At 45.0% G+C, this 18,456-nt stretch overlaps 1 protein-coding gene across 1 annotated transcript in view; it reads left to right on the top strand.

Moving 5' to 3' along the window:
* DSCAM (DS cell adhesion molecule) overlaps nucleotides 1–18,456 on the top strand; it is a 697,188-nt gene that overhangs the window by 633,864 nt on the left and 44,868 nt on the right. Inside the window, exons 25-27 of the mRNA XM_055570128.1 lie at nucleotides 3,955–4,143; nucleotides 5,839–6,129; nucleotides 9,500–9,676. Of these exons, the coding sequence (XP_055426103.1) occupies nucleotides 3,955–4,143; nucleotides 5,839–6,129; nucleotides 9,500–9,676 (657 nt within the window). The remainder of the gene's footprint in view (nucleotides 1–3,954; nucleotides 4,144–5,838; nucleotides 6,130–9,499; nucleotides 9,677–18,456) is intronic.

The following is an 18,456-nucleotide window of genomic DNA, read 5'->3' as shown; positions in this document are numbered from 1 at the left end:
TGACACATTTTTACCAAGTAATTGTCATGTGTTTGTTTCTCCCCCAAACTCATCATATAATGAATTCTTCCATTACCTACACACACACCCCCAAAAAAACACACGTCTATTTTTATAGTATTTGTTGTCACTCACTCATTCATCCAAGGAAATCCATTCACAGAATCAGTACCATGCATCCAATCTGAGTGAAATATTAACACATACCAATAAAGAACATGAGTATGGGCAAACTCCAGGAGAGAGTGAAGGACAGGGAAGCCTGGCATGCTTTGGTCTATGGAGTCACAAAGAGTTGGACATGACTGAGTGACTAACACTTCCCCTTTCACAAACCGAAGGAATGAGCTAGCCTGATGATTCCAGCCTCAATAGGATTGGACAGCAGCAATAAAGAAAGAAAAAACAAATGTGGTGCCTCTCCCCTAAGAGGCTACATTGAGTTTCTTCCCCTTGTTGTCAACACTGCTTCTTCTGTTCAGGTACTCATTCCTTCAGTTGAATAACCACAGCGACTGTTCTGATTTAGAATGCACTAAAAGATGGGAGCGACCTAGTTCCACAAATCTTTTGCAATCAGGAGTAGAAAAGAATAAGGGTATTTAAATGGAAGGAAGGGGCTTCCCTGGTGGCTCAGAGGGTAAAGAATCTGCCTGCAATGTGGGAGACCTGTGTTCAATCCCTGGTTTGGGAAGATCCCCTGGAGAAGGAAATGGCAACCCACACCAGTATTCTTGCCTGGAGAATCCCATGGACAGTAGAGCCTGGCAGGTTACAGTCCATGGGGTCACAAAGAGTCAGACATGACTGAGTGAGTAACACGTCCACTTTCACAAACTGAAGGAATGAGCTAGCCCGATGATTCCAGCCTCAATAGGATTGGGAGAACATTCTGAGCAATATTTGGACCAAGCAGAGAGAAATAACCCAGAGGGGCAACTGCAGATGCATGAGATTAAGAAGCAAGTGACAGAAGGGGTCCTAGAGCAACAGGGAGAGGCTGGAGGATAGATTTCTGCAGGCAGAGGACATCCTTCTTCTGAGAGAGGAGGAAGGTGACGAGACAACTGGACATACAGAGCCATTTTAGAGCAAGGCCAGTGGCGTCTGGAGCCAGGTCATTTCAGCACGTGATAGCAAGTTGCCGCTCCTCTTCCCAGCTTTGCCCTCAGTAATCACAGCCAGGTCAGGGATATTTGCTACCCATACAGGCTTTTCTTTTCTCCAGACCCAATTGTTAAACATTGATTAGTGTTCTACTGGGAGAAGGGGAGGATTTTTCCCTGTTGTAGGGAAGAAAAAGGTGGTATTATTTTTTTTTTAATAGTTGGATGATTAGGGGAGAGGATGTGTTTGTGGGTTTGAGGAACATGGGTAAAATCTATAACAGATGCCATAGGAAATGCGCCGGGAGTCATTAATGGCGAATGCCATTGCCGAGAGGAGCAAGGCCCCAGCTGCAGGGAAACGGCACAGATTGCAGTGGTCACAGTCATCACAGGTTAATGACTTGCTCAAGAGGTGCTGGACCAGCTGCACAGGGAGGTGAAGCATGGTTACCAAAGCTGGTGACCGGCAGGGTAAGTGTGGCCAGGACTCACCAGAGTGAGTGAAAACAGGCTTCTGGTTAAGATTGTCTATCAGAGGTTCTAAGCTAGGTGGAGAACCAGAAGAAATAAAGGGAGTCAAATGCAAAAATATTCCATATTACCAACTTCTGGCCATTCCCACTAAAGAAGTTAATAAAGAAAAGGTGGAAAATTTAAAAAAAAAATGGGGCACCAGTAAAGGAGTCTAAGGAACCCTAGGACTTGAGGCTCAAATGACACAAAGTCTTGGGTCTGGAGGGGCTTCCCTGGTGGCTCAGATGGTAAAGAATCTGCCTGCAATGCAGAAGACCCAGGTTCAATCCTTGGGTTGGGAAGATCCCTTGGAGAAGAGGATGGCTACCCACTGCAGTATGCTTGCCTGGAGAATCCCATGGACAGAGGAAGTGTGAATTCATGGGAGAATAATTTCAGGAAGGGCATGGAGTGGAAGGTCTTAGAGATGGAGCCAATTTCAGTAATGAAGAGTTTCCAAGCAAAGATGACCAGAAATCCTTGAAATACAGTGGGGGCCAAAGCCATTGACATGGGGGTTCCCATGGCCAATACTTAGAAAAGCTTCCTAGAAGTGGTTTAGATGGAGGACATGAGAAGGAAAGCACAAGTCCCATGATGCATGGGGCACCAAGGAGTGGTGAAGTCAGGATATAACGGTGGAAGCTAGACCCAGATCCATCACTCACCTGTCCAGTGTTGAGTGCAGATCAGGAACAGGGAAGGGAAAACAAAGCTCAGGAAAGAGGAGGGGCCCCAAGGCTGCAGGGGCCAGAGGGCAGGGAAGGAGGAAGCAGCAGAGATGGTGCTGACCATGGCCGCAGAAGGAGGACTCAGAGATAGGTGACCTCACATGAGACGCATGGAAAACACTGACTTCTGGCAGCCTGGGGTTCATGGGCACTGTGGTGTGGAGGTGAGAAGTGATTTCTTACTGGTGTTAAAATGGAGTTCCATGGGCAGGAGAGAAGATGCCAGCATGCTAGTATAAGGACACCACACATCAAGCAGGCTACTCCCAGGCTGTCTGGGTGTGAAGGCTTAGGAGACAAGGGCAGAACAGACAGGACATATTTGCCCCAGGAAGGTGGATGGGGTGGCAGGGATGAAGGCTGTAACAGGGGTGGGGGTTGTCTCCATGGTCACAGGGGCCCAGGAGCACAGGCTTCAGAGTTTGACAGTAGGATGTGAATCCTGCTGGTAAGACCCAAGTGTGATCACCTAACCTCTCTGGACCTCAGTGTCTTGGTCACTGCTCTGGAGATGTTAATTACTAATGTGCAGGGTTGTGTGAGGTGGTGTGAGTAACAGGCTGTGGATAATGCCTGACACAGTGATGTGGACTGAGCAGAGTTGGCTGAGGAGAGTCCTACCGCTTTTGATAGCATACCCCTTCTCCAAAACTCTGGTTCCCTATAAAACCAAATATATATTATATATAATGTGAAAGTGTGACAGTGTTAGTAGCTCAGTCTTGTCTGACTCTCTGAGTCTGCAAGGACTGTAGCCCACCAGGCTCCTCTGTCTATGCGATTCTCCAGGCAAGAATACTGGAGTCGGTTACCATTCACTTTTTCCAGGGGATCTTCCTGACCCAGGAATTGAACCCAGGTCGGCTGCATTGAAGGTGAATTCTTTACCATTTGAACCGCCAGGAGGATATTATAAAATATATTATATATATATATTAATATATATTTAATAAATAATATATATTTATATATGCATTGAATATGTAACATATATTTATATATATTTATATATGAGAGCTTCACTGGTGCCTCAGACCATAAAGAATCTGCCTATAATGCAGGAGGAGACCCGGGTTCAATCCCTGGGTTGGAAAATCCCCTGGAGGAGGGCATGACAACCCATTCCAGTATTCTTAGCTGGAGAATTCCATGGACAGAGGAGCCTGATGGGCTATAGTCCATAGGGTCAGAGAGAGTCAGGCACAGCTGAAGCAGCTTAGCATGCATGCACATAATATATATAATATATAAAAATAACCCAGCTTCAGACTACACCCATTCCCAAGGATTGGGCACATGTGCTCTGAAGATCAGACATTTAGAGATCGGGTGTCCAGTTACACCTTTTAAAGAGAATGGGCAGAACGTGGTTTTAACTTCATTACACTCTCCACGGCTCCCACCATTGTAGCATCTGGTGTAGCCTAAATATCTCATAATCAATATGTCGTCACAGCACCTCTCCCAGCCGGGATTCAGTGTCCTGGAGTGCAATTATTCTCTTCTGAAGATACACAGTTCTGAGAACTCACCCTGCACACAGTGCAAACATTCGAGGGAAAGCAAGTAACGTTCCCGTGACTGCCTCTTGTTTTCTGAAGGATATATACTGCAGTACTCCGAGGACAACAGTGAGCAGTGGGGGAGTTTTCCCATCAGCCCCAGCGAACGCTCCTACCGCCTGGAAAACCTGAAGTGTGGGACTTGGTACAAGTTCACTCTCACTGCACAGAATGGAGTGGGACCCGGGCGCATAAGTGAGATCATAGAAGCGAAAACGTTGGGCAAAGGTACGTAAGACTTCTGTTGTTTCTAGAGATCCTCTGTCTTTCAGATCAAAGTATTGGGGGGGTGCGGGGGGGTGGGGTGCGGGCAGCAGATTGGAGTCACAAAAGATGCATCATGGATCTGTGAGTTTGAATGTTGTTATCCCCTGATGGGTCTGACAGTGTTTCAGCATACTGAGAGAAATGGCTGGTCTTTACAAAATAGTCTGATTCTCTTTTTTAATTATTTCATTGGCAGTTTAAAAGAAGAGTGTCCACAGACATAAAAATATTGTAAAGTAAATAGCCTCTAATTAAAATAAATAAATTTAAATAAAAAAAAAAAAGCTTGTGGTCACCAAAGGAGAAGGGTAGAGAGGACTAAATCAGGAGTTTGGATTTAACAGATACACTCTACTGTGTATAAAACAGATCATCAACAAGGACCTACTGTATAGTACAGGAAACTGTACTCACTATTTTGTAATGACCTAAAAGGAAAAGAATCTGAAAAGAATATATATATATATATATATATGTATGTATACACACACACACATATGTATAACTGAATCACTTTGCTCTATACTTGAAACCAATACAACGTTGTACATTAACTGTACTTCAATAAAGATGTTTTTTAAAAAAAGAAATGTCTTTTGAAAATCAAGGGCTTTGGTGCCAACAGTACTACTCCATTCCCAGGCTCAGTAGCCCTGAAGTGTGACCTTTGCCCTCTTACCTTCTCCTAAGGTGACCTCCTCCCTTGTCACCTCCTCCCTTTTATTTATAACTGTCACATTGCCTCATAGACTCTGCTTTCCAGATGAGAAGTCACTGGGGTTGACTGTTAACCTTCAGTGTGAGTTGGTTTTTCTTCTGAAAGGTGGACCTTTAGGGAGGCGAACCCCAGGGCAGTGATGTTGAGAGGTGAAATGTGCAGCCCGAAAACAGCAGCGGGAGGGAGGGACGGAGCTGCACGTGAGTGTAGGTGAGGAGGTGAAGAGAGGGTCTCTGCAGGTTTCCTCCCGCTGAGTCTCATCCAGTGGCATGGACCACATGACAGGCACGCCAGACATCAGCAGGCGAGGGTGTCATTTGGATGCAGTGCTGAGTTTTGGATAACACACACCAGGGCTCAGATGATGAAGTGCTGACTTCTGCAGAAATATACCCATCGGGTCCCTGGGCTCCAGCACGAAGCGCTTGGGTGCTGTGGGTACTTCCCACGTCCGAGTCTGCCTTCTCTTGGGTCAGGTCCATGAATGGATACATCAGCCCAGCACATCACAGTGGTTCCTTCAAAACTACTCAAGAAGGAGGAATCCCTCAAAGCTACCTGAGAGGCTGTGTCCTGGGCTGACATCCTAAGTTTTGCCCACCAAATAAAACAAAATAAAAAAACAAACAAACAACAACAACAAAAACACTCAAGGAAACACATACCTGAGAACAGAATTGTTCTTCAGGGAAATCTAAGATTCACAAAGATAACTGCTACCTGCCCAATGTTCCCTTTCACTCCTAGGTTATCTTGGCTGGGACAGCCTGTTGGTTCATAACATCCTGGTAAAGAGTGGACAGGTAGCAAGTAGCCTGTGACCCAGACTTGGACTGAGCCCCTCACCTGCAGGGAAGCAGTCCAAGGGCAGTGTGGGACGACCTTGGTGACCTTCACTCACACACCCCGTGGCCTGGCCCCTTGTGCCCTCTCCACAGAGCCCCAGTTCTCCAAGGAGCAGGAGCTCTTCGCTAGCATCAATACCACACGTGTGCGGCTCAACCTCATCGGCTGGAATGACGGCGGCTGCCCCATCACGTCCTTCACACTCGAGTACAGACCCTTCGGGACCACGGTCTGGACCACAGCCCAGCGAACCTCCCTCTCCAAGTCCTACATCCTGTACGACCTTCAGGAGGCCACGTGGTACGAGCTACAAATGAGGGTGTGCAACAGCGCGGGCTGTGCAGAGAAGCAGACCAACTTCGCCACGCTCAACTACGATGGCAGTAAGCTGGCCCTGGCCTCCCGCCTGCATCTCGGGACACGTGCACAAGCTCGCTGTCCCTCTCCCATTCGACATCCATCCTCAGTGCAATGTGACCCATGCCCTCAGATCCCCTTAGGCTTGGGGGCCGTCCAGTCTGCAACCCGCAGGGCTCCCTAGACCAGGTACCCATGTGGCCATGGCTGTTCCAGGAAGGAGGGACTGAGGCCTGGGGACCCTCACTAGGCAGTCAGGGTGCAGGAGTGACTTCTCTTCGGGCTGAAGGCTTCTCTGCACGTGGTTGGTGCTTGGTCATGACTGTGAGCTAACACTGCTTTTGTTGTCTCCCTCCCCTCTGCCACCCCATCCCAAACCACATAACAGCTTTCTTTTTTCTCTCATTTAGCCCTTAAATTGCATGTGCAAAAGCAGTTTTCCATAAGTGAAGGTGCTTATGTTAGTCTCTGAGAAGAAACAGAGGTACAGATAGAAATAGAATAATGTCAAAGGATGGTAGTAGACATGCACACACATACACATACATGCACACATGCATAGGCTCACACACATACAAACATGCAATTTGCAAGGGGTTTCTGAAAACCAGGCAAGGTGTCTCGTGACAATTAGTTGACTGAAAATAAGAGAGAGACATTTTTATCCTTTTTTTCCTACAACTAGTATTGTGGGCCATTTATTGATGTTGAACAAATGTCAAGACCAGTGAAGCTAAAGACGGTCTGACGTTGATGGTTCTGCAGTCAGGAAATTTCAGAGAGTCCTAACTAGAAGCAAGTTGAGCTGATTTTTGCAGCTTTGCAGTGGTGGTCCACTCTGGGAAAGGCAGTGGCTGAATTAGGTGCTGTGCTCATTTGTAAAAACAGTCTCCACTGGTCAGATAATTTGGAGCTGTGGGCTCAGCTCCCTCAGAGCCCCTGTCCAGCATCTACCCACCAGGCCAGACCACGGTGCTGGGTGACCTACCCAGAAAGTCTGTGCCTGAGCAAACAGCCCGTACTGTATTTTTTACTGGAAAGGCTAAGGGGTGTCCTCTCTTCTGCCTGTGTGCATTCAGGATCTTGCCTTAATTATAGCCCTGGCAGGAACTTCCTTGGAGTACTGGTTATCCTGTCCTAAGAAAAGAGAGTCCATAAACCCAAGGAGCCTGGGACATGACCAAAGGATGCTCTGAAGGTGATGTGGACTCAGCTTCTCCCTTAGCCATTTTCTCCTGGTCAGTCTTGACCAGCCCTGGGCTTGTTCCTCCCACCCTGGCACACCCTGGAATTTCCTGCACAAATTCCTCCTCAGCCACAGCACAGGCTCGCCCCCAGCATTGCAGGCCTGGGTGGGGTGAAGGCAAGAAGGTGCCTATGTGGGAGTCCTGGAGCTGGTGATACCAGCCTGGGCCCCTGCCCTCAAGGCCCCTGATCCAGCTCCCAGATGTGAGGCTTCTCCTCAGAAGCCCTGCTCCTCCTGGGCCATATCACTCTAATCTCCTGGCCTCAATCAGCAGTGACTTCACTCCAAGAGGTTCCATCGCAGAGCATCAGCCACCATAGAGCAGCACGTCTGACCTGCTTTCTCCTCCAACTCTGTTTCATTCTTTGATCTGACAAACTAAAGGGCTTTGATGCTGACCAAACTTTTCCCTAGAGTTTAAAGGCTCCCCAAAGTCCTTTGCTAGCAGAGTACACATTTGAGCAGAAAGTATATTTCTTGCTTTAGATGATGGATGTCCACTAATTGCCTTTTGATCATCCCGCTCTGGCACCCAGCCTGACTGTAATCTGTGTGGTCCAGAGCACACAGCTTCAAGGTGCACGTTGGTGATAGGCTTACAGCTAATCATTTAATTAGCAACCTCTCACATGCAGCATTTGAAACTGTCATTCTTACTTAACAAAGTGCTCTGCAGACTTTAAATGGTTATTTTCTAAAAGAAATGTCCTCACTTTATCCAAGATCTCAGATTAGAATCATGAAAAACATGCTACATGTAAAATGTTCTGAATCTGACATGATTTTATTACACTAGAAAGACAAATGCATATGTCTATTTTCCTTGAAAAAGGTTACATATTTCTTTGAACCAAGCTTGTGGATATATAGCTTTAATATCTCTTGTGTCACTTCTGCCTGAAGAATTTTTTTTCATTTGGGGGAAAACAAACATTGATGATTAGCTTTCTGGCTGTACTAGTCAGATTTCAGATTCTTCCGTATTTTTTTTTTTTTTTTTTTTTGGACTCTTTCTTCTGCCATCCCCTCAGCCAGGTGTTTGTACTGGTCCTGTGTCATCTTGGTTTTGCAGACACATCCTCACCTGCATCCCCTTTTGTGCCTCTTACCTGAGTTCTGAGCATTTGCAGACCTGGGGCTCCAGCCAAAACCAATGTTTATAAGTTGGAGGAATGATATTTTTGGCCTTAGCAAACAGCAGAGGGGCCTGGTGTTCTGTATTCCTGCTCTACTCACTAAATGCAGGACAAAGACACTTTTTGTTCAAAGGGAAATTATATTATTTTTGCATTATTTTTCCTAAATTACTGACTTCCTGGCCCTTGTTTTACATGGAAAATACAGAAGACTGTAGCATCTTTTCATAGTGGTGGATGTCAAAATGCAAGCTCCATAAAAGGGGATGCCTGTGTTTGAATCTCTGGACCCATTTTGTTCAGCCTCTCAGCAGAAGGCAGCTTAAAGCAGCTCAGAGTTCAGACTGCTTAAATGTTTCCTTGTAATTCTAAATAATCTGAATTTCAGGGCATTATAAGGGTCAATAAACAGCTTGCTTTAGAGACCTGGATGGATTCTCTTTGAAAAGTTGATTTTGCTCTAATGTCCTGAAACGAGACTTTTAAAAGTAGATTTGGTCTTACATCCATGATAAAAAGCAATGAAATAACCAAAGAAAAGAGATTTTCCGCTCCTTTAAGCAGGTCTATCTGGTACAGTCTCCCCGAAGCCTGCCTTCTGTCCACTTGCCAAATCCATTGTTCCTTCTTTGATGTGCAATTTTTCAAACAGCCACTCTCAATTGTGTTCTGGGTGACACTCAACTCCAGGTAAATGCATGTGACTTTTTAAAGCACCCAGCCTGGATATTATGCTTTCAAGTGTCTGCACCCAGCACGTTACCAGTGAAGTCCCTTTCAAAGAAATGGGCTTTGTCCTTTGTGCAGACTCTAGTCCCATGTTCTGTAGAGTAAGCATAGGAGGGAAGTGAGTGAGTAAAGAAATTAGCAAGGACCTAGATGAAGAGTTCCTTTCATCTTCATCTCCGTGGACGCTCTCGGATCACCCGCGCGGTTTTTATAACCCATCATCCCTAAAAACTCCGCCATGCTGTCGTCATTAACAGCCACCTAACATCATGACCCTGTTTTCAGGTACAATCCCCCCACTCATTAAGTCAGTTGTCCAAAGTGATGAAGGGCTGACAACCAACGAGGGGCTCAAGATGCTGGTGACCATCTCCTGTATCCTGGTGGGGGTCCTGATGCTGTTTGTGCTCCTGCTGGTGGTTCGGAGGAGGAGGCGTGAGCAGAGGCTGAAGCGGCTGAGAGGTGAGCGGAGGCTCGGCCGTCCCCCTGCACAGCGGGACCAACAGCTAGCTGGGGGGATCTCACCCCACGGAATGCCTTTCCCTCTCTGGGCCAGATCCCCAGGCTGCCTGGTTCTGTGACCTGTGATGTTCCTTGAGCAGGGTGTCAGGGCCTCGCGGGCAAGTCATACAGAAGTTACTACTCAGAAACGGGGTGAAAGCCAACCTCTTTCAAGTGTCCTAAATCCTATCTTGGCAGACCAAGAGAATGACTTTCCTTAGAGAATGACTTTCCTGTGGGTTTGCCAACAGCCACTCTTTAATTTTCAGTCTCTGCAGCAATGCCACCAATTACGGCCTCCTTTAAAAAGACCTGTCTGATGGACTCTGGAAATGAGAACTGTTTTATTGCCGGGAAGAGGAAATTGAGGGTTTATGGTCCCTGGAAAGCATTGTGAGGCAGAAAACACACGCTTTCCTGAATTAGACATTGGAGCGGAATCCTGGTGTAAGAGTTTCACTTTAACTAATAGAAAATAAAATAATAGATAATAATAACTTGGGCCAGAGGAGAGCCATTGTCAGCAGCACCATTATTACGATGTCCAGCTCTGTAGATTCTGTGCAGTGGAGCTATTTCCAGGTCCTGTGCAACAGCCCTACAGGCCCTGGCTCTGTGGTGTGAGGACAATGAGTTCTTTCAAATACAAAGCCCTGGACAGGACAGAGTTCTCTGAGTCCCTCCTCGTTACCTGTCAGGGTATTGAGTAAATCCAAGTTTTGGTAGAATGCATATACAAGCTGTTTGCACTTTAGTGTCAGGGCAGTGAGGGGAATGCAGCATCCCCTGTGTTCTTCAAATTTGCGTTTCAAAGACAAGCCTGGAAGCTCTGTCCTTAAGATGTCTCTGGGATATCCCCAAGCCCTGCTGGTAGATCTGGACGTTGACCTCTTGTGTAATTAACCATAGACCAGTTACATCAGCGGGACAGGGGGATATTTCCACCTGTCTTCTCGTAGCCAGGGCATCCTCTTGGTATAGCTCTGTTAGGTAGTTAGAATAGGAAACAGGAGTCCAAAATGGCGGCGGCTAAAAGACAAGAAAGGGAAAAGCCTGCAAAAATAGAACAAAGGAAGGTCAAAGGAAGGTCCAAGGACCTGAGTGAGGACCTCAGGTAGAACAAACAGCACCCCTGGCTAGCCCAATTTACATAGGGCAGGCCCAGGGGGAGGAAAAAAATCATATAAAAAGAGGAGCCAAAGCGCGGTCTCTCTCTCTGTCTCTCTCCTGCACACTGGCACGCTCCCCTACTCTCTTCTCTTTGAGTCTTTGGGTCAGCATGCCCTCACGCCTCAAGGATGGATTCTCTTGCTGTTTTCTAAATAAAATAGAGCTGTAACACTGATTTGTCTAAGAGCTATAGCATGGTCTGTCCAAGACCCGAGAGCTGTGACGGGCCGAGGGCTTTAATGTGCGTCACTCCAAATCTTTGCTGTGACGAGACAGAACCGAGGAGCATACACGCGCCTGACAGTAAGCACAAAATAGGAAGCAGTTAATTGCAGCTGGAGAGGAAAGGGGGTGCCATTTATGAGAACAGCATCACAAAAACATTGCATTGCCTAATCCATTGAGAAAATCAGTATCAGGTGTGCTGTATTGGATTCTGTTCACAAGTGTTCATCGTTAATATATGAAAAGGACTTTTTTTAAAAAATAAGTTTTTAGTTATTTATTTTTGGCTGTGCTGGGTGTTCATTGTTGCACGGGCTTTTCTCTAGTTGTGGTGAGTGGAGGCTACTCTCTAGTTATGGTATAAGGGTTTCTCATTGCAGTGGCTTCTCTTGTTGTGGAACACAGGCTCTAGGCACATAGGCTCAATAGTCCCAGCTTCCAGGCTCTAGAGCACAGGCTCAGTAGCTGTGGCGCACGGGCTTAGCTGCTCCACAACATGTGGGATCTTCCTGGACCGTGGATCAAACTTGTATCTTCTGTATCAGCAGGTGGATTCTTTACCACTGACCACCAGGAAAGCCTCCAAAAGGACTTTTTTAAACACCCCCCCTTTTTTTAACCAAAAACAGAAACCCATAGCCTGGCCTTAGGGGCATTGTTATTGAGGTACCAAGGCTGTCTGTTCTGGTTGCACTTAGGTTGAACTGGCTGCATTTAGAAAACTAGAAATTGTACATATAACATTCTTAAAAACCAATGGTAACACTTTCTCATCCATCATTCCTGTTTGATCACAAGGGTTTACCTACAAATGCGTTAAAGACTAAATCCCTCCCAGCATCTCCCCCCACCCTGCTAAATACACCTTTTCTTTTCACTCTGGCCCCTGTTGCTTCCTTTCACCTCCCCAACTATTGTCTGATTTTCCTCTTCTATTTAACAACTTGAACACCCCAACCTCGCTCTTCTCTGCCAAGAGCAAGAAAAAGATGCTAAAGCTGTTGCATATTCTTCCTGGTGCATTTGAGTCAGACCGGTGGCAGGTGGGACGTCCTTTCTTTTTGTTCTTCACAGTCCCTTGTAATTTCGTTATTGCCTTGCAAGGACTCTATCTAGAAAATATCCTGGGCTGGCATTTTTATTGTTGGCGCCTCCGCTGTCCCACACCGCTGTTTTGTCACTGGTCTCGGTACAGAGAGCAACTCATCACATCCTCAAGTCCAGCCTTTCATTCCCCAGAAACAAGTTTGTTTCCTTTGTGCTGGAGCAGAGAGAGCTAACACAAAGGTTTCAGCAGGGGGAGAAAATAAGTGCTGTGGCAAAGAAGATGTATTCATAGGAGATGCTGAGGAGCAAAGAATCCCAGAGAAGCAGCTGGCAGGGCACAAAGGTATCTGCAGTCTTGCATTTTACTTGCCTAATAAAAGCTTCCAAGTCAAGAGTTTGATGAGAGGGCAGGAAAAAAGGAAAATGATCAGATACCTCATTCCATAGCCTTCCAAATGGCAGGTTTTACTTTGGATACACTGAAGTATTCAATTCAGCACATTCTCTCTGATTATCTTCTGTGGGCCAGATGCAACATTTTTTAAAACTAACTGTAAAATTTTCTTATTAACCATCTCTCTTTGATCATAAGAGTTTGGCTAGGTCTTGGAGAGAAAAGAAAGGTTACTAAGATTCTGTCCCAGGACGATGGAAGCTGATATCCTAGTGGCAGTCAGCAAAGGCTTACGTGGGACATGCTCGTCTTTCTATAACATTGAAAAATGCGCCATAAAAGGGCAGAGTGAGTGACTAGGGCTATTGGGAGAATCAGTGAAAGGCCAGAAAAGAAAGTGAAAGTGTTAGTTGCTCAGTCATGTCCAACTCTTTGCAACCCCGTGGACTATAGCCCACCAGGCTCCTTGGTCCATGGGATTCTCCAGGCAAGAATACCGGAGTGGGTTGCTATGCCCTCCCCCAGGGTATCTTCCTGACCCAGGGATGAAATCCAGGTCTCCTGCATTGCAGTCAGATTCTTTACCAACTGAGTACATGGGAAGCCCAAAAGGCCAGACCCTGCCCCCCAAAGATCTTTTAGATTTGAAGGGCCCTTGAACTGGTATGTTAATTAATAATACAACATGTTTCCCATTTGCTCGTGGGAGGAAACTAGAGCCACAGAGTTTAAGGTAGTAGGTGCCCGTCTGTTAAACAGAGTCCATTAGTAGAATCACTCAGTTACCACCTGACCCATATAAGGCACAGATCATGTCCCTGGGTTAGAATGAGTTCAAATATAGTTACAGATTGAATGGCTTCATACACTATTTTATTGTGTAAAATAAGGACATTTCTAATAATAGGTCAGTGTTTCCTGAGCAACTACTCTTTAGGATCAAAACTGGAAATAGGAAAATTTGGATTATAGGAAAATACTGCAGCGGTTCCTAATGAACACTGTAAAATCAACTCCGTGCCATTGACCTTGTTTGATTGCTATATACTACTCAGTGTTTATAAGTAGGTTTGTTTCACTGTATCGACAAGCAACCTAGTTAGATAACGCACCATAACGTGCTTTATGTAAATTTTTTTTTAAAAAAGAAAGAAAGAAAATGGGACTCAAGCAGTTTAGCCAACCTATATTCTTCCTTCCTGAGTGCATTACTAATTTTAGAGCCTAACGACCTCCTAAAGTCTAAATTGTCTCCAAGTGCTACATTTTTTAAAAAATCTATAACCTTATCCACAAGTTCAGAAGCCACATTTTGCTTTAAATGATGCCCTGATTTTTTCCTATTGCTAGCTCCTTTGAAGTGCAAGGTTATAGAATAAATCACTGGCTGGGCCCATGATCCCAGCAGTGCCAAATTATAAAAATTTGATTCCAATGTCAAGTAATCAAGGCCGGGGTCACTAAAAGCTTCCCCTCCTAGTATGAGTTTACCCAAGAGGGTGCAAAGTACCCAACCAGTATGGGTCAACTGGCAATGCCAAGCCAAAAAGCTGCTTCCAACGTTTCAAATAAGCTAAAGATAAAAATCAGTGGATGACGTAAAATCTGACCTCCTTCCCTTGAACAGAAGCATATCTATTATTTGAAACATGGTTTCAAATGGATTAATAGTTTAAAGCCGATTAATTCCAGAAGACCATTCCTAAAGAGAATGTGGCCTTTGGCCATCTACAGGCACAGCTGAAGGGGTGGGCCATGACTGTTCTAATATTCCTTTTATCTGCTCTGCAAATATCTGAGCTAAATCTCTCCTCATCTGTAAGACCAACACTTAGCTTTAACTGATAATCTAAAGGAAGAAAGGTGTGCATCTGGGAGCTCAAAGACACTTGGACTCAAGGTAGACTTGTATAAAGGTGGCCGTGATGCATTGAGTCATATGCATGCAAACAGAGTGGTGGGTGGGCCCCCTAGAGACGTCACTGCTGAACTAATAAATGTCCCAATTGGGGCTGAGATGGGATCAGAAGTCTGAAACTGTAGTTCTCAGCTTTGCATTTTCTTCCTTCTTCATTCCTTTCTGTTTTCTTTCTTTTTATCCTTTTGACCTTCATTTCTTAAAAATCATCCTTTCAAAACTTCAGGTGTATTATGGCAGAACTAAATTTTTAAAAAGGGTTTCTATATCTTACAGTGGGAAAGCCCAGGAACAGAGGGATGGTAACAGAGCCAGGCCAATGGCAGCTATGGAGTGAGGGATGGGGGCACAGGGGTGGGCAGGGTGCAGGCAGGAGCAGGAGGGAGCCAGGTGGTCTCAACCCAGGGCTTTGCCCTGCCTGTGGGTTCTATTTTGTCCATGTTTGTATTTTCAGTTTTCTGAGATGGCAAGAATATATGGTCTTCTTTTCTGGGTTATGTATTTTATCATGGCTTTGGAATCAGCTTTCATTTGACTAGATGATTGGGGGTCCTTTTTTCAAGCCTATAAAAATGTAAATGGAGGCTTTAGAGCCCTTAGGAAAATAGCTGCTTTATGAGCTACCTTTCAATTCCACAGAAAAGCAGGGGTTGTTGTGAGGGAGCTTTCAAGTAAGAGCTTTTGAGACATGGTAAAGCAGGGGAAGGGGCTTCCCAGGTGGCAACCACTAGGTAAAGAACATGCCTGCCAATGTAGGAGATATAAGAGATGTGGTTCAATCCCTGGATTGGGAAGAGCCCCTGGAGGAGGGCAGGGCAACCCACTCCAGTTTCTTGCCTGGAGAATCCCATGGACAGAGGAACCTGGTGGACTACCGTCCATAGGGTTGCACAGATTTGGACACGACTGAAGCAATTTAGCATGCACGCAAAGCAGGGGGAAATCTGCTACTCTCACGTTGGTTTTGTGTTTGGGAGGCATGTGCGTGTGATTCCCCTGGAGAGGTATGAAGCAAAGCAAATTCCATTCACTTAACTAGAACTTCGGAGATGAAAGTGATGATGTGCCTATGAATGAGAGTCCTCTTTTTTAAAGAAACATAAGGGACTTCCCTGGTGGTCCTGTGCTTAAAGACTTCGACTTCCAATGCAGGGGAGGCAGGTTCCATCCCTGATCAGGGAACTAAGACCCCACATCTTGTGGCCAAGAAACCAAAACATAAAAAAAGAAGCAATATTTTATTAATAACAAATTCAATAAAGTCTTTAAAAATGGTCCACATCAAAAAAAAATCTTTAAAAAATAAAATAAACATTAGAGCATGTGCTCAGGACTAGCACAGCTGCAGTGCTGGAGGCCTGTGCTGCCTCGTTGATAAGAACGCCTAACCCGAGCGCAGACCCCTCGGGAGGGATGGTTCACAAAGAATAGGGAACCGGGAGACCATCTTGTGACGCTTTTACCCAGCTGGGATGCCTCTTCCCGAAAACTGACTGAACCACAATTAATTGACAGAGTGCTAGCATTTTCCATGCTTTCTTCTTCCTTTTTCCGTAAGCCTTTATATTGTCTTGCTTTAGTCTCTTAATAACTGTGCAAATAGGTGTGAATAAACTTGACATCTTGACACTGCTGTGTTCTATTTTGCTGACATGAAAACTGAAGGGAACTTGAAAACCACACATCAGTTAGGTAGGGACTAGCAGGAAAGCTGAGATCACTTTTTTCTACCCAGTCCTTTCTCCATCACACTTCTTCAGTTTTGGAACATCCAGAAAAGAAATAGTCTGTCACATCCATATTAAGCTAGCTTAAAAAGATATGTCAAAGAAACATGGAATTAAACACAGAATCAATAATGACTTTATCATTTTATTTTTCCCCATGAAAGATATTTGGTTTGTTCATTTCTTATCTCTATATTCATTACTACCCAGGCCCCCCTATATTTAAAGAAAAAGGATTCCTTTTTGCTTGCCTATCCTTAACCTACTGCCCTTCTCTCCACTTCTTTTCCCCTCTGAATTCTTGAAAGACTCTTTGACAGTCAACTATATCATGTCTCACAAGCTCCTCTGAATCCTGTGTCACTGCTCCCTCAACCCCTCAAATGAAAATGCTCTCCTAAAGGCAGGGGGTCATTTACCTTAAGATCCCCAAATTCTCCTCTCAGCTATCATCTTCCAACCCTCTTTGCATATCCTGAGTGTTACCACATGTAATTTTTTGAAACTGCTTTTTTCCATCATTGAGTATCACTAGGAAAGCCTGGTAAGCTCTCCATCATCTCTCAGACTGAAAGATGAAGGGAAGAGCACAGAGCCAATGATGGGTATAGAGAAACAGCCAGGGCTTTAGAAAGGTGTCACAAAGTCTAAATCTCAGACTGAGCTGAAATTTGTGGGGGAAAAAAGTGGCAGACAACACAAAAGAGTGTGGAGCTGTGTTGGGAAAGAAGGAAAAGAAGACTTGAGATGATGTTCTCATCTTAACAGATGGCAGGTAAAAGAAGATGGACTCAGCATCTGTTTTACTTTGGTGTAAACCAAGAGAGGTGCTATTAAGACCAGAAAATGTGAAAAAAGAATTATAGAAAAAGAAGGAAGGATGAGGGGGATTTTGAGAAAGGAAGGGAGGGAGGGATAGAAGGAAGGAAAAGGAAAAAGGATAACTTGGGTTGTTTGAGAAAATCATCAAAGCCCCTGATTATTTAAATTGATTTACTCTTTCAAAACTGACTATGTGCTAGTGATTTAGGGAGGACTGGAGAGGATGCTGCCTAAAGTCATCTTCCTAACTCCTTGCTAGTAGATCAGGCAAGCCAGGCTTACAACAAACTATTACACAGGACCCCAGATGATGAGAACCAAACTGTGGGCACCAGTCGATGCAGTGATAATCCCCAAGAGGGACGTTTTCTCTCACTGGAAAGATTAGCAAAGGTGTCGTGTGGGTCCCCCCCATTGTTGTTGCTCAGTCACTCAGTCGTGTCTGACTCTTTGCAACCCCACAGACTACAGCATGTCAGGCTTCCTGCCCTCCACTCTCTCCCAGAATTTGCTCAAACTCATGTCCATTAAGTCGGTGATGCCATCTAACCATTTCATCCTCTGTCACTGTCTTCTCCTCCTGTCCTCAATCTTTCCCATCTTCAGGGTCTTTTCCAATGAGTCGGCTCTTTGCATCAGGTGGCCAAAGTATTGCAAAGCCCCCCCAAAAAAATTTCTTTAAGATTCTGAACAAAATGTTTTCAGACATAATCCCAAGGACCTTTGTACATCATCTTTGAACAATCAGATTAGAGGTGTTAGGAACTATACTCCATACCCATTTTCAAAAATCAGTAAGTTCTAGAAACTGTAGATTGAAGTAAATTAGTTTAGGTTATAGGATAGTTTGTGAGTATCAAAGGACATGATAGGGATCAGCCACAGCCTGGACAAATCCTATTTGCACTTTGACAGGGTTGGTAGAGAAGAGAGGGCCAGGTTACAGCACTGGGCCGAAATACAGGCGAGCTAAGCTGATTTCTGAGATGGCATAAATCCAGGTGGGAGCTAATGTAGTAAAGGATGAAAGGCTAAACCAAGGAGATAAAATTTAATAGGGATAATTGGAAAATCTCCAATGTAAGTTGTGAAAAATTCATTTATGTAACATATAATGAGCATTGTGTTCCCAACAGTGGGTAAGAGACTATCAAAAAATTTACCAGTTTCTGCGCTTAGCCTCATTTAATAAAGGACAACAAGAAATCACAGGTCTTCCATAGAAGAGAGTCCCAAGTGGAGAATTGCCTAGAAATTCTGCTGTCTGAGGAGTGATTGAGAAAATTAGAGAATTCAGCCCAGAAAAGAGAACACTGAAGCCAAGCTACCTCGGACATGCCAGCTACCTGGAAATATTCAAATGGCTTCTCAGTGGTTCCAGAAGGTGCCCTTCTTATAGCCAAGGAGAAATTACATCAAGGGATTTCAAAACAAGAAT

The sequence above is a fragment of the Bubalus kerabau genome, chromosome 2 (assembly GCF_029407905.1).
Source record: "Bubalus kerabau isolate K-KA32 ecotype Philippines breed swamp buffalo chromosome 2, PCC_UOA_SB_1v2, whole genome shotgun sequence".
In the NCBI taxonomy this organism is placed as follows: domain Eukaryota; kingdom Metazoa; phylum Chordata; class Mammalia; order Artiodactyla; family Bovidae; genus Bubalus; species Bubalus kerabau.
Note: the sequence above shows the minus strand (reverse complement) of the source record. Positions and strands in the feature narration are given on the sequence as shown.